Source organism: Ostrinia nubilalis, chromosome 18 (assembly GCF_963855985.1).
Source record: "Ostrinia nubilalis chromosome 18, ilOstNubi1.1, whole genome shotgun sequence".
NCBI lineage: Eukaryota > Metazoa > Arthropoda > Insecta > Lepidoptera > Crambidae > Ostrinia > Ostrinia nubilalis.
The window spans coordinates 8,944,428-8,967,135 of NC_087105.1; the positions used below are offsets into that span (position 1 = coordinate 8,944,428).

A 22,708-nucleotide genomic window follows, 5' to 3' on the forward strand; every position below is an offset into this window, starting at 1 on the left:
TGCTCGTCCGCCGTCTTCGGCCGCAAGTGCTGCGATGACATCCTCGCAGTGAGCCCGCGCGTCGTGGCCCCGGCCATCCCCCTCGACAATGCTCAGTTTGGTCAGTAATACGATTTGTTTCATCGTCCAGTAATCTTCAGAACCATCTTTATTACTACTTACTAAAACTTTCTTCCTATAGAGTATAGATTAATTAATCAGATAATTATATTGATATAATAAGTCTTCATAAAAAAATACCTTACCTTTGTCTCTAACTAGTACGTGTTTTATGTAGATAAACAAGTTTACGCTATAAAATATGCAATCTAATAACATTAGTTTTCTACATAATTATCAGTTCTAATGAAATGTTATAGGTAGGTACAATAATCTTATAATTTATTAACTTCTAATTGGACACTGCGTGCGTGTTAGCACGTTGCCCTTGGAAGCCTATGTATAGTGGTTAGAATAGAATATGAACAGGGACGTTAATATTTTAGTTGTTGTTTCATAGTTTTAAGGGCGACTGGTCGTCAAGGCCGCGACTCGAAGGCTTTCTTTGTCCTTTGAATAGTACATTAGTAGTTAAAATTTTTCTAGAAAATTATAGCGAGTTGTATAGGACCTATGCTAGTCATTTTAGTCGGTAGACATAGAATATACGCTATATAATGTGTAGGGTATTGCGTATTTATATTGTTCATACGGTTGGCCACATACTAGGCTATACTGTGGTCAAATTCACGCATTATTTTCTTAATAAAAATTCGTTCATTATTTTTTAATTACATTTTTTCACGTGGATTTGCCTATTAGTATGAATATGTGAGGCCTACTGTATGTCTGTGTTGTTTTAGATGCTTTGTCGAAACCGATCCATTACCCTGAACGAATATTCACGTTCGAAGCCTCCGACTCTGACGACGAGCTGCGTTTGCGCATACAACAGGTGAGGATCGCACACGAGATGTCTGTGTTGTGTAGAATGTATGTCCTTTATGTAGTACATCTTTAGTGTATCATTCGGCCTAAATAATTCAAGCGCGATATTGTGCAGCGCGCATCTTGCAGTCAGTGGAATCCTGGCATTCCTACTATAAATACATTCGTGGAAAACTCGGACAGCCACCAAAATACTTATAAGAAACGATGTGATGAAAATTATAAAAAATTGAAATATACTTCTGTAAAGGAGAATGAATTTCGTGGTAAGAATTTGAGAGTAAATTGTGAAAATTTTAAAGTGAAATTAAATTTCCCCTGTTTGCAAATAAAAAAACATTCATCGCATGGTTTATTACAATCCTCATAATTGATGTTAATTAGTTGAATTGGTCCACACGTAGTGATCACTAGAAATTGTAAAATGTCTACTTATTTATATCCATAAAATATTTTTTATACTTATCTGTTTCAAAAGTTATAGATAATTAATTAGTTTTAATTTTTTTATCTAATAACTTAATGCATGATTAATCTTTCAAAAGATCACTTTAGGTATTGACTCCAGAGTCCAGACATTGTATCGGTCTCGAAGAAAAAGAAACTTTAATATTTGCTTGCTCATTCAGCAGCAGACTACCATAAAAGAATTCTAGAACATTTTAGTATTTAAAATTAAATCCAAGTGGGCCAACATACCTCCCTGCCTTATGCCCACAGGCGGTTCAATATGACTAGCCAATACCTTGTTTCTAGGATAAAGAGGAGGTGGAATGCCATTACGAGGAGAAGAATGAGAACCTGGCACCGGCCAAGTGTGACGTGGAGCTCGTGGAGACTGCCCTGAGGGAGACCACGATCCGGGAGACCAGGATCGATGACGTCACGCCGCAGCGGGCCGAGTACATCCACACGCTGGAAGCGCAGAGCAGCATTGATAGCGATGTCATCGCACATAATGTGAGTACTCTTTGTTGGATACAACATAATATGGAATACACTTTAAGTAACATACATAGAACTCTAGGTAGCGTCTGTCATTCCACTTTGCCACAAAAATTACTTTTCGTACCTATCTGTCTATGGAAATCGTAATTTATTTTACCATGGAAAACTGGTGGCATCTTGAATTCGAAAATAGTGTAACTTTTATTCAATCTTCTTCTACACGAACCACATAGCCGTCTGAAAAGCTCATTTAAACCACTAACGTGCTCTCCAAAGCTTAAAATCATATTTCTGACCAGACAATCGTCATCACCCTCCAATGCCCAAACATAAAAGATGTTTCTACTCAATGTGCAATGTGCATCCTTCTTGAGAATGTAACCCACAAGCGCCGAACGAGAGAGCCTAACTCTCAAATTACTAGACTACAAAAGGGTTAGTGTGTAGGTTTCCTATTAAAAAATCTTTGTTGCTATTCTCCTAATCCTACGCACCTCGAACCAAAAAACATGTTTCGTGGCCCGTGAGCATAAGTAAAATACAGGGTGTTAGGTAAATGGGTATATGAGCCGATACTAGCCCATGTTAACATGGGCATATAAATGGTATGGTGAAGTCAGAAATTTGATAACATCATTTTAGTTTTTTTAATTTTCGTACAAAATAAATTTGATAAAATCCGATTTATATGAAAAATAAAATATTTAAAATGAAGATATCAATTTTCTGACTTTACCATACCATTTATATGACCATGTTAACATGGGCTAGTGTCGGCTCATATACCCATTTACCAAACACCCTGTATAATGTAACATTTCTTCATCTTCCCTGTCAGGACACGTCACTGCTCTGCGGCGAGGCTGGCGGCGGCCCGTCCGAGCGCGGGCTGGTGGAGCTTACCCTGCTATACGACGCGCCCGTGCGGACCATGACGGTGCATATGCTTCAAGCACGTGGCTTGCCTCCAAGGACCACGGGGCAGATGCTGCAGACACAGGTTTGAGTCCAGTGGCTGACTTACACATTTTCCACCAGTAGACTATTCCATTAACACCTCCCCGTCCTTAAAATTCAATATCTGTAGTAAAATTGGGCAGTGTTCGAGTCTCTTTTATAAAGGCGTCGACCGCTGGCCATTGTGGAGAATCCACTCCTAAAACAAGCATACTTTAGCTCGCTTAACAGTTTTTGCAGAAATTACTAGAAACATTTGAAAAAGCCTCATGGAGATCGTTATATGAGAATTCCTATCCTCCAAAAGGTGACGCTGCATTATCAATACTAATTATACATCAGTCATAGCAAAGGACTAACAGTAGTACCAACCTATATTTCTCATTCATTGCAGTTCTTTAAACAGTTTAAAATTAATTTTCAGGTTCGGATAGTCTTATTGCCGCTAAAGAAGCAGAAATTCAAATCCAAAATTCGTAATGGTGAAAACCCGCAATACATGGAAAGCTTCGTGCTGCATAAAATCAATCCAGGTAAATACACATTTCCTTTTTCTTTGGTGGGTTGACTTTTCCGATTAACCTTACCTCGGGAGCCATCCGAGAGGTAGTCTGCAGCGATTTTCCCGAAAAAAACAGCAAAAGTTGCTTATTACAATGTCAATAACGTAAGCCATAGTGAGTGACATTTCAAATGTAAACTTTTGTGTCTTTTACAGAGGATGTCCACGGCTTGGGACTCCGCATCCGCATTTACGGATGCGAGCGGATGCGGAGGCAGCGACTCGTGGGCGAGGCGGCCGTCAGCTTCGCGGCGCTTAACTTCGAGCTCGAGAACAGTCTTTGGCTGCAGCTGATGCCACGGCAGCACCACCAGCCCACATTACAGGTCAAAATACTTATCTAATTATTAAAGTTAGGTACTCCTTTAGACCACTATAGCTGATTGATCCAATCCATATCCAGGATTACTTGCAAGCCTGTCGTCCATCGCGAGAGTGACGTAACCTATCCAAGCTTGACCAGATTTTCAGAATGGGCAATAATGACGTAGTTTTCCCAAAGCTGGAGCTTCTTTCCATCGCGCCCTTGACGTCAGATATATCAAGGCTTGCACATAACTCTCTAACAACTCCCAAAGCTGGAACTAAAACACTCCATGTCCGGTGTCCTCACAAGGTCGTCATCTACCACGATAGTGACGACATCATTTATTTCATCCAATCTGATGTTTCAGACTGCGCAATACTGAGGCTTATTTAATCACATTTTTGTGTAATAATAATGAATTTCCTTTCTCTCTACAGCTCCCAAAGCTAGAACTCAACCACTCCATATCCAGAGTCCTCGCTAGTCCATCCTCCATAGCTACAGTGAACGACCCCCAGCGGGGTGGGTGGCGAGGCATGCAATGACTTAAAAAATGCGCAATAATGACTTGTTTATCTTTCCTCTACAGCTTTTATGATAGGATTAGGGTGTGCACTGACCGCACTTTAGTGTCATACTTGGAATAATGATGTATATTTTCTCCCTTATAGCTCCCAAAGCTAGAACTCAACCACTCCATGTCCGGAGTCCTCGCCAGCCCATCCTCCATCGCCACAGTGACGACGCCCAGCGGCGCGGGTGGCGACGCATACACAGACAAAGAATGCCCAATAATCTAAGTTTATCTTTCCTTTACAGGTTCTATGATAGGATTAGGGTGTGCACTGACCACTCCGTCAGATAGTGATGTATTTTTTCTCCCTTACAGCTCCCAAAGCTAGAACTCAACCACTCCATGTCCGGAGTCCTCGCCAGCCCCTCCTCCATCGCCACAGTGACGACTCCCAGCGGCGCGGGCGGCGAAGCGTGCAGCCTGGCGCGCTCGGACTCCGCCTCGTCGTGCTGCAGCACGCGCTCGGCGCCCGAGCTGCTACTGGGGCTCCAGTATAGCCCCACCACTGGCCACTTGTCTGTCGAGGTTAGTTTTGCGCTTTGCCAAAGCTGGAACAAAGCTACTCCATATTTGTAGATACTAGCCATCGTAACGGTGACGACGCCCGAACTTCTGCTGGGCTACAGTGCCTACAGTACAACCCCACCACTGGGCATCTGTCTGTTAAGGTCAGTTACTGGCTTTGCCAAAGCTGGAGCTAAACCACTCCATGACGTGTTCGGTGTAATATGACCGACCAACTTAAATCAGAATCCTCGTGTGCGATGCATCGTTTTACATCAAATTGCCGCAATATTGGTCCTTCGAGCCGGATAGAAGCGGCCTATGGATTGCAAGGTGTCCTTGCAAGCCCGTCATCTGCTTTGGATCTTCTTGAGTAGCTTGAGTACACGATGCTTGAGGCAGATGAGTCGAGCTACGTTGTGGATCGAAGTGAGGCGACAAAATTTGGCTTGATCCGCAGCAACGAAAACTTCGCGACGAGTCGTGCCTTAGGTCGCAGTGTCTCCATTTGAGCAGTCTCGGTCTAAGCTGCCTCTAGTAGAGACCCGGCTATCATCGCCACGGTGACGACGCCCAGCGGCGCGGGCGGCGAAGCGTGCAGCCTGGCGCGCTCGGACTCCGCCTCGTCGTGCTGCAGCACGCGCTCGGCGCCCGAGCTGCTACTGGGGCTCCAGTATAGCCCCACCACTGGCCATCTGTCTGTCGAGGTCAGTTACTAGCTTTACTAGAGCTGGATCTAAGACACTCTTACGTCAGGAGCTCTAGCAAGTCCCGTCTTCCATCGCGACGGTGACGATGGCAGCAGCTGCTACTGGGACAACCCCACTACTGGACACCTGTCTGTCGAGGTCTGTTGTGGGCTTTGCTAGAGCTGGAACTACGAGTAAGATCTTCCGTGTCAGGAATCCTCGCTAGCCTATAGTCTATATCCACGTTGACGACACTCGAGCTGCTGCTGGGGCTGTAGTACTACCCCACCACTGGTCATCTGTTTCTCGAGGTCAGTTTGCTAGAGATAAAACTAAGCCATTAGATGTCAGGAATCTTACCAGTCCATTGTCCATAGCTACGGTGACGACCCCCGAATTGCTGCTAAATTGAGGTCAGTAATATTGGCCTCGCCAAAGCTGGAGCTAAGCCACTCCATGTGCTGGGTGTAATATAACGTGGCCCCATTAGCGATGCATCGTTTTTACATCAAATTACCGCAATATTGGCAAGGAGTCTATGCAAGCCTGGAGCTAAGTAAGAGCAAGGAGTCTAGTCATCAGCCCTGAGTAGCTTTAGTACACGATGCTTGAGAGACAAGGTCGAGACACATTGTGAATCGAAGTAAGTAAGGCGACAAAATCTGTCTCGCTCCGCGGCGACGAAATTTGCCTTGTGGCGAGTCGTGCCTTAGAGTGAGGCAGCGTCTCCATCTGAGCAGACTCTTTAACTGATACCCTCTAGTATCAGTTTTTGGTTGGATTTATTATTGATGTTATTATTTTCTCCCAACAGATAATAAAAGGCACGCACTTCCGCAAACTGTCGCCCAACAAGGCACCAGATACGTACGTGAAGCTCTGCCTCATCAGTTCCCTGGGCATGGAGATGGGCCGCTGCAAGTCCACCACGCGCCGAGCGCACTCCAACCCGCTTTATAAGGAGCTCTTTATATTCCAGGTGAGAATATTTACAGGTGACAGCTCACATTTTTTTTAAAGATTATTAGCAATTAGCCCAAATTACTAATAGTCCCGTTAGCCCCTCGTGGTAAGCTAAATAAGCTTGTGTTACGAGTGAGCTCACCACAATAGTTGAGCGGCGGTGGGAATCGAACCCGCGTTCCTCGGATCTCGAGTCGGCATATACGATACATATTTATTGCAAAATAGCACCTATTACAACAACATAAGATACAAAAGATGAAAGAATAATCCATCCCCATGAAGCGACGGTCAAGATTCCTTGTCTTTCAGCGGCGCCAGTCTGAAGCGAGCTGGCTTGACAGTTCTGACGGCCATACCTCTAGCAGAGCTATGAATCTAGCTAAGAGCATCTGGTTAATTCATATTCATTTAATTAAAGCCTGGTCTGTGGGCACGTAGAATTTTGGACAAAATTGTGCTCGCAGACCAGACTATACTTATTACTTATTGATAAAATATCCATTGTTAGTAATAAAATGTCAGGAGTAACAGTCCCAAGTAACAGATGACATTAGCCTAGTCCTATCAAGCGGAGAGCGTGAACTTCATCCCATTTGAGTGTTATCGCATGCGTGCGTAGTATAGCGTTTGAGGAAGGCCTCTGTCCACCAGTAGACGTCATAACGAACGAGCATTATCGCATGAACTAGAATTAGTCTTCTCATTCATAATAATCTTGTGTCGTTCGTTCGTTCGTTCGTTTCAGCCGAAAGACGTCCACTGCTGGACAAAGGCCTCCCCCAAGGATTTCCACAAAGACCGGTCCTGCGCCGCTTGCATCCAGGTACTTCCCGCGACCTTTACCAGATCGTCGGTCCACCTAGTGGGAGGCCTGCCCACGCTACGTCTTCCAGCTCGTGGTCGCCACTCAAGAACTTTCCTGCCCCAGCGGCCATCAGCTCTTCGAGCTATGTGCCCCGCCCACTGCCACTTGATTTTAGCGATTCTGCGGGCTATGTCAGTCACTCTGGTTCTCCTACGGATCTCCTCATTTCTGATTCGATCACGCAGGGAAACTCCGAGCATAGCACGCTCCATCGCTCTTTGGGTGACCTTGAGCCTTCTTATGATCTTGTGTCATCCAAAGTTAAACCAACTGCATATTATCGTCACCAGGTGGCTCTGTTCCAACTGACGGAGGTGACGCTGATGGTGTCGGTGTGGTGGCGGCGCAGCGTCAAGCGCAACGAGATGGTGGGCTGGTTCTCGCTGGGCCACAGCCCCTCGGGCCGCGAGGAGCAGCGCCACTGGCAGGAGCTGTGCGAGCGCCAGGGCGAGCAGGTCAGTGGCAGGGGACTGAGAGAGCGTCAAGCCAACGAGATGGTGGGCTGGTTCTCGCTGGGCCACAGCCCCTCGGGCCGCGAGGAGCAGCGCCACTGGCAGGAGCTGTGCGAGCGCCAGGGCGAGCAGGTCAGTGGCAGGGGACTGAGAGAGCGTCAAGCCAACGAGATGGTGGGCTGGTTCTCGCTGGGCCACAGCCCCTCGGGCCGCGAGGAGCAGCGCCACTGGCAGGAGCTGTGCGAGCGCCAGGGCGAGCAGGTCAGTGGCAGGGGACTGAGAGAGCGTCAAGCCAACGAGATGGTGGGCTGGTTCTCGCTGGGCCACAGCCCCTCGGGCCGCGAGGAGCAGCGCCACTGGCAGGAGCTGTGCGAGCGCCAGGGCGAGCAGGTCAGTGGCAGGGGACTGAGAGAGCGTCAAGCCAACGAGATGGTGGGCTGGTTCTCGCTGGGCCACAGCCCCTCGGGCCGCGAGGAGCAGCGCCACTGGCAGGAGCTGTGCGAGCGCCAGGGCGAGCAGGTCAGTGGCAGGGGACTGAGAGAGCGTCAAGCCAACGAGATGGTGGGCTGGTTCTCGCTGGGCCACAGCCCCTCGGGCCGCGAGGAGCAGCGCCACTGGCAGGAGCTGTGCGAGCGCCAGGGCGAGCAGGTCAGTGGCAGGGGACTGAGAGAGCGTCAAGCCAACGAGATGGTGGGCTGGTTCTCGCTGGGCCACAGCCCCTCGGGCCGCGAGGAGCAGCGCCACTGGCAGGAGCTGTGCGAGCGCCAGGGCGAGCAGGTCAGTGGCAGGGGACTGAGAGAGCGTCAAGCCAACGAGATGGTGGGCTGGTTCTCGCTGGGCCACAGCCCCTCGGGCCGCGAGGAGCAGCGCCACTGGCAGGAGCTGTGCGAGCGCCAGGGCGAGCAGGTCAGTGGCAGGGGACTGAGAGAGCGTCAAGCCAACGAGATGGTGGGCTGGTTCTCGCTGGGCCACAGCCCCTCGGGCCGCGAGGAGCAGCGCCACTGGCAGGAGCTGTGCGAGCGCCAGGGCGAGCAGGTCAGTGGCAGGGGACTGAGAGAGCGTCAAGCCAACGAGATGGTGGGCTGGTTCTCGCTGGGCCACAGCCCCTCGGGCCGCGAGGAGCAGCGCCACTGGCAGGAGCTGTGCGAGCGCCAGGGCGAGCAGGTCAGTGGCAGGGGACTGAGAGAGCGTCAAGCCAACGAGATGGTGGGCTGGTTCTCGCTGGGCCACAGCCCCTCGGGCCGCGAGGAGCAGCGCCACTGGCAGGAGCTGTGCGAGCGCCAGGGCGAGCAGGTCAGTGGCAGGGGACTGAGAGAGCGTCAAGCCAACGAGATGGTGGGCTGGTTCTCGCTGGGCCACAGCCCCTCGGGCCGCGAGGAGCAGCGCCACTGGCAGGAGCTGTGCGAGCGCCAGGGCGAGCAGGTCAGTGGCAGGGGACTGAGAGAGCGTCAAGCCAACGAGATGGTGGGCTGGTTCTCGCTGGGCCACAGCCCCTCGGGCCGCGAGGAGCAGCGCCACTGGCAGGAGCTGTGCGAGCGCCAGGGCGAGCAGGTCAGTGGCAGGGGACTGAGAGAGCGTCAAGCCAACGAGATGGTGGGCTGGTTCTCGCTGGGCCACAGCCCCTCGGGCCGCGAGGAGCAGCGCCACTGGCAGGAGCTGTGCGAGCGCCAGGGCGAGCAGGTCAGTGGCAGGGGACTGAGAGAGATGAAAACATTGAATTTTCGGATAGATCCAGTTTATTCTGTAACCTATTATATTGATACCGTTTGATAGAGCTCCTGAAGCGCTTTCAAGATCAGTAATCAGTTTTTCAATATCTTGTATAGTTTAGAAATGATTGAGTGAGATCACTTATCGCTTCCATCCTGTATGTATGCTATATGAAATGAAATAAACGCAGGTGCAACGTTGGCACGTGCTCCTGGACTCCTGACGGTCGCTGACCTAGCGCGAGGACGAAGCGCTGGTCTGAGCTACTCTTGTCGCCCCCGGGCCCGTCCGGACGCTCGTCCGGGCCCCGGCGCCGGACACCTTCGTCCGGGCCGGACGCCGCGCGAGCGGAGACGCCGATCCTCGCCTGTGCCGGGACTGCGTCAGCCCGCGCGGACCCCTCCGAACTTTTTAAACGACCGGAATTCATATTTAAGATTTTGTACTTTGTAGCACCGATATACTACCTGCACTTCCATCGAACGATTTCCATTTTGTACTCGTTAGAAAATTGACGCCTTACTCGTGGGATACGATCGCGGTAATGCGACGTCCGATTCGCGGAATTTCGACTTGTTTTATTCGAGAAATCTTTTCGAGTTAGATGTTGTAACACATGCGTGTCGCTTTGATTGTCGCGCACATCGGTGCTCGCCGTCACGAGTTTAGTGTGTATTTGTCAGTGAGATGTTTTAACGAATAAGAAAATTCGATGTTTGGGGAGCACGCACATTTCTGACTGAATGAGAATTTCGATATTATAAATGATATTAGTGTTAGGGTTTGGGACAAACGGCTATCGTACAGTTGTAAACGCAGAAGTCTAACTTTCTATGTTAAAGTAGGTGACGTATAAAATGCGTTCAAAGGAATTGTAATTGTCGTGTAGTACCGGCTACTGCAGATGTTTATTTAAGGGATATTCCTGACGCTTGTCGTAATATTAGATGATATAAATATTGCTGATTTGGTTTGGACATGTTTGAATGTAAATGTTTTGTAAATGTATTTATACTGATGATGAAGACTTGGAGCGCACAATACTTGTGAGATAGAATTATGTTTAGAATCTAGATGGATATTTAAAAATTGATATTAGATATTTATACAATTATCGAAACTATTCTATTAGGGTGTCTAAATATTTTTTCCATGTACGCGTTTACATCTATTATTAAGATTTTGTCTACATTCATATTATATTACAGATATTTATAACTATGAAATTGTTGATAAAAAAATGAAAATTCAAAAAAATACTAATATGCTAGTACTTATGTCGTATTCATGAAAGCAATAGAGCTCAAACATTCAACTTTTTTTCAGACAAAAATGCAACTCAATGTGTGTGAAGCTTCGAAAGCCTGTGTTTAGTCTATTATGCAAGCGTTTTAATGAAAGATAAGCATGTATGTATGAATATGTATGTATAATTACTTCAGTGATTATATAAGTATGTATTTGTAAATATTATATAAGTAGGCGATAATTTTGTCGTTTTAATTCATTTGTAATATAAAATTAATGTTTTGATATTATACAGTTTAACGTTATAATAAGTAACCCCAATTTTGCGCAGTAGCCAAAGAAAATAAACCTATTTAATACCGGTACATAATCAAACTGGAAATATGTTATTGGATTTTAAGAAATTATGAATTTCAAAATCAATTATTGTTGCATTATAAAATATACATAAGACACGAATATTTAAAAGAATTCATAATATTGTCTAAAATGTTTGATATACACAGCTTTTAGAATTGATTAGGTGTTTGTTGGAGAATTAAAATCACAAAATAATAATGTTATTTAGTGATTTGTATTTATTTTATTATTCGCCATCGACGTTGGTGACAATATTAAGTGTCACGCCCCATACCATGTTCACATATTTTATAAAACAAAGACTTGGAGCTAATACTTCACTGTGTGTATCGGTCTTGATGATCGAATATTAGTATTTTAGTTAACGCCAACAATGTCCGTATTGAGATATAATCACAGGCAAAGGGATGACGGGTGCACAATAAATATGTAGAAGTGCCGGCGAAAAATATTGGAGCCAACGTGGAACACTTGCTGGTCTGTGGATGTGTAAATAGTTGGCACCAACATTGGCCAAAGCTTTTTTATTAATCTAACTAAACGTTGGACGAGCGGCGTTGGTACCAATATTGGAGCCAACGTGGGGAGTTGGCCTTTGATTCAAGAATTGACTATACGAATATAGCACCAATCTTGGACCTAACATATTTATATTATATTCCAATCCAATGTGTGGACGTAATAAATAATATAGTGTAATTAACCAGTAAGTAATTTCTGTGCTTGCAAATCTTGCAACGATATCTGTAAACTTAGACATGATGTCGTCAATTTTATATTGGATGAACTTAACAACAATTACAATTACTTACAACAATAAACAAATACATTTGTCAGCTTCACAAGTCCTCAAGTAGAGATATCTGGCAGATAATTAATCGGTAACCAACAACCTTGACTTATTCATAAGATAAGAATCGATGAAACTAGCCCCTAGGCTAAAAGTAACGCTCAAAAGTCGATTCAATTTCAATCATAGATTCTGTTCTGTGATTGATCAACCCTACCTTTACATTGTAAGCTCTTTCCCTAAAATTTACGTAAGTAACTTACGGCTGTATTCGCAAGTAGTAAGAAATCACGATAAGCTACTTACAAAGAGTGTTTAAGTTATGACGTACGTATGTTACTTACGTGAGTAAAACTGGTAAAACCTATAAGTGTAAAAGCGGAATAAATATTAAAAATAAACCAATCACAGAAGGAACTCCTCTATGTTTGAATTTGAATCAAGTTTTGACCAGTTTCATAGCATGAACCTTAGAGGATGATTTTAAATTTATTAAAGGCACTCCCAATCTATAGTATGTGTTCTTTAGATTATATTAACCGACCAATAAAGCGTAGCATAGCTTTTTAATACTTATTATACCTATCACAGTTTGAATTGCTCTTTACTAAACCTCTTCAATTACATATTGTATTTGCTCATAAATAAATAGTTGTCCCTCCAGGATATCTAAACTAACTAACTATAAAAACTATTTAGGACTAAATTTTCACACGAAATGTGTATTTTACATGTAATGTAATAAGCTTCTAGTAAAAATATAAACTTGACAGCCAAAAAATAGTACCTGCTCAGATAAAAATATTTTAACAAATAATAAGATAATATGAATTACAAAAAAATAAATGTTCTAATGATTTAAATTGATTATAGTAACCTGAGTTCTATTTACACACATTTTCAATAATCATGGTCTTAAATTTTAATAGCTTTAGATAAACAATTCGTTCTCAGTTATAGATAATTTATCGGATTATGGCTATGTAGATGCAGTCGAATACATAAAAATATGTAGAGTCTTTTGCAAAATAAAAGCTATTTATTCAACATGTATATGTCAACGTGAAATTGTGAACTCTGTCAGTTTATAATATAACGCGTTAGATTGTAATCTAACAGTGGGTTAGGTTAGGTTAGATTGTAATTTAACTACGTCAGATTGTAATCTGACGGAATTCACAATTTTACGGTGACATATAAGAAGCGTGTTCCGTGGTATTACACACTTATCCAATCCCAACATAATAATACATGTTTTGCATGTATTTTCGTGTTTAAGCTTATTCTTGCTTTTTAAAAGCAATATATTTTTACAATAATAGATTGTTACTTGTAAAGTTTCGGATTATTTTAATAACATAATTTTGCGTAAAATATGTAGCATTTTTTTCTACCAATTCAGAAATATTATACTAACATAGTTTTGAATATATTTCATAGAATGCTATTTAGAGGAATTGTTTCAGATTACAATATTTGATTGCTCTGCATGTTGTTATAATATTTAAAAAACGAGAATTCTCAATAAAATCACTTTATACAGTTTTCTTAAATATTGTTTTATTTTATGCCCCTTAAGCTTAGAACACACTATCTGGTCAAATTATTTAATTAAAATAAAAGCTTATACCAAGGCCAACATAGAAGGTCACTCATTATCTACAATTCGCAGCTGCTATGATTCTAATCAACAGACAATTTAATTAAACTTAATTGCATTTCCGTGTGTGTGTCACATTAATATGATTAATACAAAATTTTGTGTTTTTTCATTCATTGTATTTAAAAGATAGCAGCTGCTAACCGTCGGTAGACATCTACAAAATAATACACTTTAGAAAATTAAATTAAATTACAGTAATAATATAATTTTAACAATGAAAGGAAATTTTCGTACTCTCTTTCGAAGACTTTGCTTAGATGGCAGCTTAACAGTGATGAAGTACTTTTATGTGTACCCTGATCCAATATCAAGGTAAGTATGTTGTCAAAGTATTAATTTATTAACATTTAAATAAAAATCGTAATATGAAGAAAGAAAGAAGAAAGAATAATTTATTTGGCACATAAAAAAAGAAACAATAAATCAGCACAATAAAATGAAAATAAAAAATAACAATAATAATACTTAAGTCTATGAAGGCGAAGTGCCAAAAAGGACGCCCACTCAGTATATCCAGCCATGTAAATCCATGGCTGGACACTGATTTTCAGTGGACGCCTTGGGCTTATGGGCATGCTGCGTTATAAAAGAATCTATCAAAAGAACGAAAAAAAAAATAAAAAACAAAAACAAAAAAAAAAAAAAAAAAAAAATATCTTGAAAATCAAATACAACTTCAAAAAATCTCAGAAGTATAAAGTTAAGTTCTCTACTGAATGGAGTGAGACTCTTTGGAAGGTAGGCAGATACATATTGATTTCAAGTACGAGAGCGGAGGAAATTTTGATATTAAATTTCAATCCGAAAAGAGCTTATTTGGTCCGTTACCATACAAAGATGTTGTAAATAGGTGTTTGAGCATTAGAAACCTACTTTTTTTGGATCATATTCTGTTTTTACATTTTTCTTTTCATATACCTATCTCATTTGTCCATTCCAAATAGGTCCTTCTGGGCAGTGCTAGTGGCTGCGATGTTTATGATGGCGTGGTTCCTCACGTATCTGCTATACATGCGCTTCGCAGACATGCCCACACGCATCACCATAGAGAACCAGTACGAGTCCATAAAGGATCTGCCGTACCCTACAATAACCATATGCTCGCCTAACAAGATCACCATCGCCGCTGTCCATCATCTCAACAAGACCTTAGTGTAAGTCGATAGCTCTTCAGATTATATTTTTGTTAAAATATTGCTATCAATTTAAAGGTGCGTACACGTATCCGGAACGCCTAGTCCATACATACATGGACTAGGCGTTTCGAATACGCGTAAACTGAGTACGCGTACCAGGGTACGAGCAATCCGTACGCACCTTATGGTGCTACAATATGATGTACCGTGCCGCCAACAAACTAGGGGCGTGCATGATAGCGGGGCTTGCCCTAGCCCACACTTGAATTGTCTGGTCCCCCAGGATGTAGGGCTACCGATTCAAAGATAATAGTTGATAGTACTCATGTGCTGTGATACCAATCGCACCCCGCCCCCGTATCATGGCATGTCAGAGGCCAGGCCCCACCGGAGCATCATATACAGGGTGTCTAAAATTAGCTGACACCGGAGATGATGGGCCTAAGACGCGTTAGGCTTATACGATACGCGTATCGAATAAGTCTAATAAGTATGTCCACATGGGTTTGACCCTATTTACAAATTGCTTCTTAAAAAAACTGAAGTAAACTATACATTCGTAACCTGATAATTTTTCAGAGATGGTAACGTGACAGCAGACCTCGATCGTATTATTCCCATAGTGTTGGGCTTCTATGACCCAGCGTTGCAGTCCTCGGACGATACGGCGCACCAACTGCAGTCATTAATTGACCTCAACAGATACACAGTAAGCATAGATTACCTTATTTGATTCGTTTCCCTGAAACATGCTGATACTCACTTTTTTGTGAAGTTTTTTTAAATATAATTTTTAATAAGAAATTCGTCAATAAAAACAGAAAGCCTTTAACTCTTTATTAGAACGAAACGAGTAACCTTTAGGGAGAACAGTTAACAACTAAGCAACTACCAAAATACATCCTTCTATTTATTTAACCAACCAACACAACTTAATAGAATATGGTGTAAAATAATCGCATGTTATAGATCGTTTCATCCACAAAGATGCGCCCCACCACTTTTTGGCTGAGGGTAGCGCGGGGTGCGGGGATTTTGATCCGAGCAATCCGAGCGTCATTATTGTAGTGTGCGTGTACACTCATGGATAATTTAGCGTGTACTGATAACACTCAAACATTAGCGGAAGAATGGTGGGGTGTGTCTTTGTGGATGAAACAATCTATAAGTAGGTAATGTAATGAAGTGTTTTGACAATGGCAGACAACCGAAGTGATGGCGATGCTGCCGCAGCAGTGCGACGAGTTCCTGCAGATGTGCCAGCTGGGGCACACTCGCTACCCGCACTGCCGGGGCCTCTTCGACCCCGTGCTCACCACTTATGGACTCTGCTGCTCTTTCAACAGCAAGTACCATTACGTCAAGAGTAATAAAAGGTACCTACACGTTTCATTTTGGTTTGACAATGGCAATGATGGCAGAAGCAACCGAAGTGCTGGCGATGCTGCCGTAGCAGTGCGACCCCGTGCTCACTACTTACGGACTCTGCTGTTCTTTCAACAGCAAGTACCATTACGTCAAGAGTAATAAAAGGTAGTTACTGGACCTTATGGTCGTTAAATTTTCATTATCTCGCCCCTTTTTTTAACGTCGGGAAATGCTTTGAGCATACCCACGGTCAATGGGGACGGCCAGTGAGTTATGTGGGACTCTCCCTGCCTTCTCACTAAAGGCGGGGCCTACCCACTAACACCCGATGGTGACCACCAGAGCCCATTGAAACGAAATCGCGAGTCATTATCGTGCCCCTAGTAGAGGACTTAAGTAGGTATATCTCGATTATTCTTTGTACATCATCATTGTACCTATAATATGTATTAGCAATCCATTACCAGAATGAACGACGATAGCAAGTTATAGGATTATATGCGCGCCACTTGGTATTTTGAAATTAAGCATAATTATCTAACCTCTGCCAAGGCTTCTAGGGAAGTACCAAATATAGGTACCAAAGTTACAAAGTCGAAAAAAAAATTTGCCTTTCCAGAAACGAAGTTAAAGCGAACTTTACAAGCCGATTGGCGTTTTCGTCGAGTTTGAACAATGCGTTCACGGTGGTAGTGGACTACAACCCGGCAGGCGCCATCGACAGGACCATACTTGCTGCTGGAGGAATACGGGTAATATTATGCTAAATGAGAGGCAACATGGGCGAACTGAAGGGGGGAGGTCAGTTTCCACATCCCTGAAAATGTTACTACATACACCCCTACAATAGGTCCCCTGCATACCTACCTAGCCTACGTTACGCTATTTTTCGTTCGTAGAGCCTAATAAAATCTGATTTGCTCTACCAAGGCCAAACTGAGGTCTGGAATATTTGAATTCATTAACCTATGTTCAGCAGGGGACGTCATGTGGCTGAAATGATGATGATGGCTGCTTTCAGCACTAGCCCACAAAAAATAGGTTTATTCCCATAAATATACTACGACAAGCAAAAGCTCCTTTTGAAAACAAATAGCAGAAATAAGAATAATTACTTAGTTTGTAATTCTTTTATTTTTAAGTTATGTTTTTGTTTACAATTCATTGTCCTTATTTGTAATACAAAAAATAAATTACTTTCATGACTTTTACCCCTGTAAGTATATGTCCAAGGTCCTGTTCACGGACCACACCGAGTTCCCGGCAGAAGACGTGTCCAACCTGGTGCTGACCAACACGGAGTCGCTGCACATCATCCATGCCACGCACACCTACTGCTCGGAGGACGTTAAAGTGCTGCCGGTGTCCAGGTTAGTTTGCTCATTTGACAATGAGTCCTCGTTCATCATCATTGTTAGGTCATTGATTCTTCGCTGCAGGAACACGACTTTCAGTTACCAAAGGCAGATGGAGGATTTGACCTATACCTACTTTATACAGATCGGTTGGCGAGGCCCGAATTTCACATTTTTGTGTTGCATGTGTGACCTTTATACTACCGTGATCGAGGAGAAAATAGCAGTTTATGAGACTTGACAAGTGCTGGTTCTTTCCATCGTCACTCGTCAGTTAAGTTACCTCCACTACTTAACCTTTCTTCTATTACAGACACAGAGGGCTGAGTGTGAGTTTGCATGCGTTTACTCACACTAAGCCCTCAGAACATTGGACAGGCATTAGCGCGTAACTGAGTAGCTTTCTGCTGCGGTAGTGATTGGTAAAATCTCTACTACAAATAGGTCTGTAAGCTCTACTGCCGCAGAAACCTTATAGGTAGAACATGTGCGAAATTATAATCCTTTGTCTCCCTAAAATATTTTTCGTGTAGGGCCATTATTTCGTACTAAAGCAGTTCTTTTGATCATTAAATGCATTTTACTTCTACCCAGTCGCAAATGCTACCTCCAAGACGAGCGCCACCTGCCCTACTTCCACGACTACCACAACTCCGACTGCGACCACGTGTGTTTCGCCGACTCTATCAAGAATTACTGCGGATGCGAGCTGTTCTACTTGCCGTACGTGCGACTGACGCACGTCTGCAACGCCAGCAAGATCAAGTGCATCGGGGAGACTAAACGTCAGTAAATTTTTATTATGTAGGCAGCCTCAAGTCCGGTCGCCGAGCAGATAGAATTTCGTACAATGAACCCAAGCTAGCTACGCACCCATCCTTAACGCACGCGCGTAATTATATTGCTGTCGCGCTCGCACACTCACTGCGGCCGCACGTCGCACAGTCGCGTTGTACGCAATTCTATCTGCTCGCCGACCGGACTTTAGGTACTTGAAATATAAGTCATTGAATATCGCCGACTCCATCAATAGCTACTGTGACTGCGAGCTGTTCTACTTGCCGAACGTGCGACTGACGCACGTCTGCAACGCCAGCAAGATCAAGTGCATCGGGGAGACGAAGCGTGAGGAAACATAGCCTCCAGATTGGCCGGTTGGCAGCTGCTTGCATCCAGCGCCTTCCTGCAACCTTTATGAGTTCACCTATCTACCTTGTGAGGAAATTAATACACTTAGCTATGTCCATCAATATAGTGTACCCAAAAAATTGTGTCAAGCCGAAACCCAGAGGTAGAGCACCACTAAGGCTACACCAATCACTGCGACTTTTTATAGTTTTCGTGATTTTTTTTGCAGCGCCTTCCTTTAAACTTTACTAGGCACAGTCATGTGTCCATCTTTTGAGGAATTGAATTATATTAATCATTTAAGATCGTGGACTCCATCAAGAGCTTTGCGTTTGACTAGTCGCAGACTTTATCCGCGCGCGTCTCCCTCCCGAAAAACGGAATTTACTATCATGTTTTTTCAACCTTTGTTGTTGGAGGGATATTTTGCTCAAATTACTTGTATTTCATGTAATTCCAGTAAGTCGCCACCCACCGCAGAAGGCTAGCACGTGCAAGTGCCTGCGAGACTGCGAGTCGCGCCGCTACACCGTCGAGCTGTCCACGGGAAACCTGGACGCACTGCCGTACATGTTCAACGATATGTAGTCAGTATCATTTGTGTTTATAATGGTCCTTCTCCTTTAGTTTTTATTCCTTAGATAGTAAATGGCAAAGTCCCTCTCTTCCCATACATCCTCCCTTTTGTATCTAGTAGTATAGAGTCGTCTTTCTACAGTGGAGATAAAACGACCTGATTATGATGATGATGAAGGTTAGCAAGTTAAAATTCATCATTTTTTGCTATCCGAATTCTTATGCTGGTGCAACAGTGTTCTAGACACTTGAAATCAATTCTGAATCGACCCCCTTCACCAGAATACTCCATCAAGAATAGAAGAAACCACTCTCTCGGTCCAAACCAGATATAAATCCCGTTCTTCGAGTGTACGAATAAATTTCATGTAATTTTTTTATTTATTTACAGCAGGGACATAAAGTTTAACAAAAGCACCGCCATCATGCACTTCTTCTTTCCTAACTCTGTCTACGTGAAGCAAAAACAAGAAACGGTGATATCCATCGTCACTTTAGCGTGTAAGTACTTTCAGTTGCAACTTTAACCTTAACTTTAACGATAACTGGTGCTTTTTGTAAGGAGTTTGTCAGAGATTTTGAACGTTTAAAGATGGTGCAACCCAGCCTTAACTTATGAAAAGTGTATGGTGTAAGATCCTTTTTATTAATTTTATTGTTTTGTTTTTCAGCAAACTTGGGCGGGGTATTCGGTTTGTGCGTTGGAGTAAGTTTTATAAGTGCATTGGAGTTACCATTCTATATCTATATGGCCATAAAAAACAACATCAAATACCAAATGAGGAAGCGTAGTGGCCGCATCGTTCACTTGAAATAAAAATAAATAAACTTTTTTCTGTGTAACCGCTATCGGTTCGCTAGTATTTGTTTATCTTTTAAACTTAGATAACTCAAAAAGAAGGATACGTTTAAAAATAAAAAGCCCAAATCCAGGTGTATGTAACAAATTTATATTTTCTGATTTACATATATATTTCACTATATCCGACGATCATTTCCAATAGTTTTATCAAATATAGGTATTGCTTTGCTTAACTCCATGAAAAAATACAAAAGTACTCTACATTGCGTTATGAAAAAACTTTCTAGAAAAAATTACATCTCTCTTATGTATCTAGATGTTCATATTATGCGTTATAAACATTCGTTTGCGTGTATAAAATGTCGTTTCTTTAAACATATGCAAAGTACCGCGCACTATTGCACTAGGTTACAATGTTGATAAATATTAAATATACACTAAATAAATATTCATTGATTTCTGTCGTTTCTAATCAATAATACTTCAAAGTAAATGACGGCTACAACTAAAACCTATAATAACGACATAAAATCAATATTTGGCTTAGATTTTAAATAAATCTACAATAAAGCAAGTAAAGTAATAATTTGGTCTAAGTTACGAATATTATAATTAATTTTTAAGTGCCCTTAAACTAATTATTGCCTTAAAATTAATATATTTTTAATTCCAGTGGTCTTAGCATTAAGAAATTGTAACTCATGTCATAATGTATTTTGAGTAGTGTAGCTATAAAATTTCCATAATTTTGTATTGCTATGATTTAGCTAGTATAATTTAATACATATTTATTGTAAATATTGCTGTATAAGACACGAGTCACATATTCACGTACCGCAGCGCGGCCATCACTGGACGTATCACAAGTCGCTTACAGTAATGTTACACTACCAGTATCTAAACCAATGGAACGGTAATACGTTACATTAACATTGAGCTAACTTACAATCAATATATTAATTATTCTTTAAGTAATCTGTTAGTTAATGGTTAACTAAATATTTGACATTATTGTTATCTTGAGAGTAGACGTAGAAAATGGCACACAGTTTATTATGACAAGATTGTATGCAAAGAATTTAAAAACATTTGTGCCGAAACTTTTCTTATAGTACGGTGTAAAAGAGATCTTTTACATAATTTAATATAAACGCACCATCAAGTCTAGCCTCGCTAGATATTAAGCACAACACGAAATAAAATCCCTGAAATGCTCAAATAAAACTCTGTTTTATTTTTCCATAATCACAATTATTATTTCTGCATCATTACAAACTCTTTTTCTTTATAAAAATATCTTCCTTTAAACTTTAAAAAGCTCATAAATTGACTCTGTAGATCGGCAACGCTAGGCCAATATAATATTTAGACTACGATATAAATACAAAAGCACATAGTGAGCAACACGTTACCTAAATGTAGCTCAATAAATAGAAAGGGACAGCCGATCGCCTTACAGTAGGCCGAGTGAAGAACGATAGAGAGAGAGGAAGGGAAGATCGGCACGAACGAGAGAGTACATCGAATAAATAAAGAATCCGTAGTCTGCGGACTCAAACGCGGTCCGGCGCCGCCGCGTCTTGCGCGCCCCAGTGGCGCCACAACGGTCCGACCAGTGGCGTCATGCGGAACTAAACTCGACACTGACTGAAATTTCACTACACATAGCTGACGCTATCTACTGCAGGTCGTCCAAAATTCTCCGGAGAACGCCCCTGATCGAACAACAATAAGTATCTAATCCCTCGAGACTAGTTATTGGTAAACCCCATAGCTAACTACGGTCATCTCGCATAAAACTAGATATACCATTTAAAAATGCTTAACATTACTTTCGGTAAAACGTAATAATCGCCTACACGCTACGATTTCGAATCCGATTCTCGTCCAGCACAGATGCTGAACTGACTGAATTTAAAAATGGCGTCGCAGACCATAAATATTATTTTTTAAATGGTGTTTTTGAGCTCACGCTCGAAGCCAACCGCGTGATCACAGACCACAGATAAAAATCCAAAAATAACGCGACTCGATTATTCAAAATAACGGTAGCGTTACCGCGTCAGTGGCGCCACCTAGAGCGCGTCGAGCGCCGCGAACAGCGGGTAGGCGGCGTCGAGGTGTTCTCAGAGGCTGACCAGGCTGGCGTGGTCGGGCGCGAGCGCGGCGCGCGGCGCGGGGTGCGGGTGGACGGGCGTGAGGCCGGTGCCGCCTTCCATCAGGCTGTCGAAGTTGAACGGGATTCCGTTGCTGGGCGTGCTGATCTCCACGCCGGGCGCGTCCGTGTTGGCGAGCGCTTTGATTTTGTGGTTCTGCAACAATAGATTCATTTTGTAAGTAAACGATAAATAGATTGCTATTTCGTAATCAAAGTGAAAATCTCGCTTAGAGGGTTCCTTAAAATAAAACAATACACGTATTGTAAGTACATAAAGGAAAGCGACTCAACAATTTGCTATATCATAATCGGAGTAAAAATCTCGCTTAGAGGGTTCCATAAAATAAAAGGACCACCCCCTTCTCTGCTGATGGTATGAATAATTTTCATTAAGTTCTAAGCAATTTTAGTTATAGCACAGAATAATAATAAGTACTACGTACAGAAGTTTTACTTCGCGAGGGTATTTAAAAAAATGTATGCTCAATGTCATTAACAATATGGTGTAATTTAGCCTGTCTCAAGAGTCATGCACCATTTTGTTGACAAACGTCAGTGATCGGCACTGCGCCGAAGCTATAGGGCTGACTTCGGTAAAATGAAGTGACGTGAGGTGCCAAACTGCGGAAAATGGCGGAGGAAATGTCATGATTTAGCATGAAT

The 22,708-nt window shown here is 42.8% G+C and overlaps 3 protein-coding genes across 5 annotated transcripts in view; 2 read left to right on the top strand and 1 right to left on the bottom strand.

The window, feature by feature from the left end:
- LOC135080889 (uncharacterized) lies at positions 1-9,737 on the top strand (the record flags this gene model as incomplete). The annotated part of the gene is made up of 10 exons (XM_063975617.1): positions 1-100; positions 843-934; positions 1,684-1,887; positions 2,714-2,875; positions 3,257-3,365; positions 3,551-3,707; positions 4,671-4,800; positions 6,283-6,447; positions 7,590-9,431; positions 9,652-9,737. Coding segments are annotated over 10 exons (2,994 nt in total), but the record flags the coding sequence as incomplete, so codon positions are not given.
- A 4,059-nt stretch (positions 9,738-13,796) lies between these two features.
- Positions 13,797-21,428, top strand: LOC135080890 (sodium channel protein Nach-like). The gene is made up of 11 exons (XM_063975618.1): positions 13,797-13,834; positions 14,467-14,676; positions 15,238-15,367; positions 15,862-16,034; positions 16,646-16,778; positions 17,248-17,396; positions 17,976-18,170; positions 18,415-18,506; positions 18,970-19,096; positions 19,477-19,586; positions 19,757-21,428. Exons 1-11 carry the CDS (start codon positions 13,797-13,799, stop codon positions 19,900-19,902), a joined length of 1,503 nt encoding a protein of 500 aa, XP_063831688.1. The 3' UTR covers positions 19,903-21,428.
- Positions 20,014-22,708, bottom strand: part of LOC135080690 (transcription factor kayak) — a 43,496-nt gene continuing 40,801 nt past the window's right edge. For all 3 annotated transcript variants that reach the window (XM_063975391.1, XM_063975392.1, XM_063975393.1), the window contains exon 5: positions 20,014-22,199. In XM_063975391.1, the coding sequence (XP_063831461.1) occupies positions 22,014-22,199 (186 nt within the window). In that variant the 3' untranslated portion in view covers positions 20,014-22,013. The remainder of the gene's footprint in view (positions 22,200-22,708) is intronic.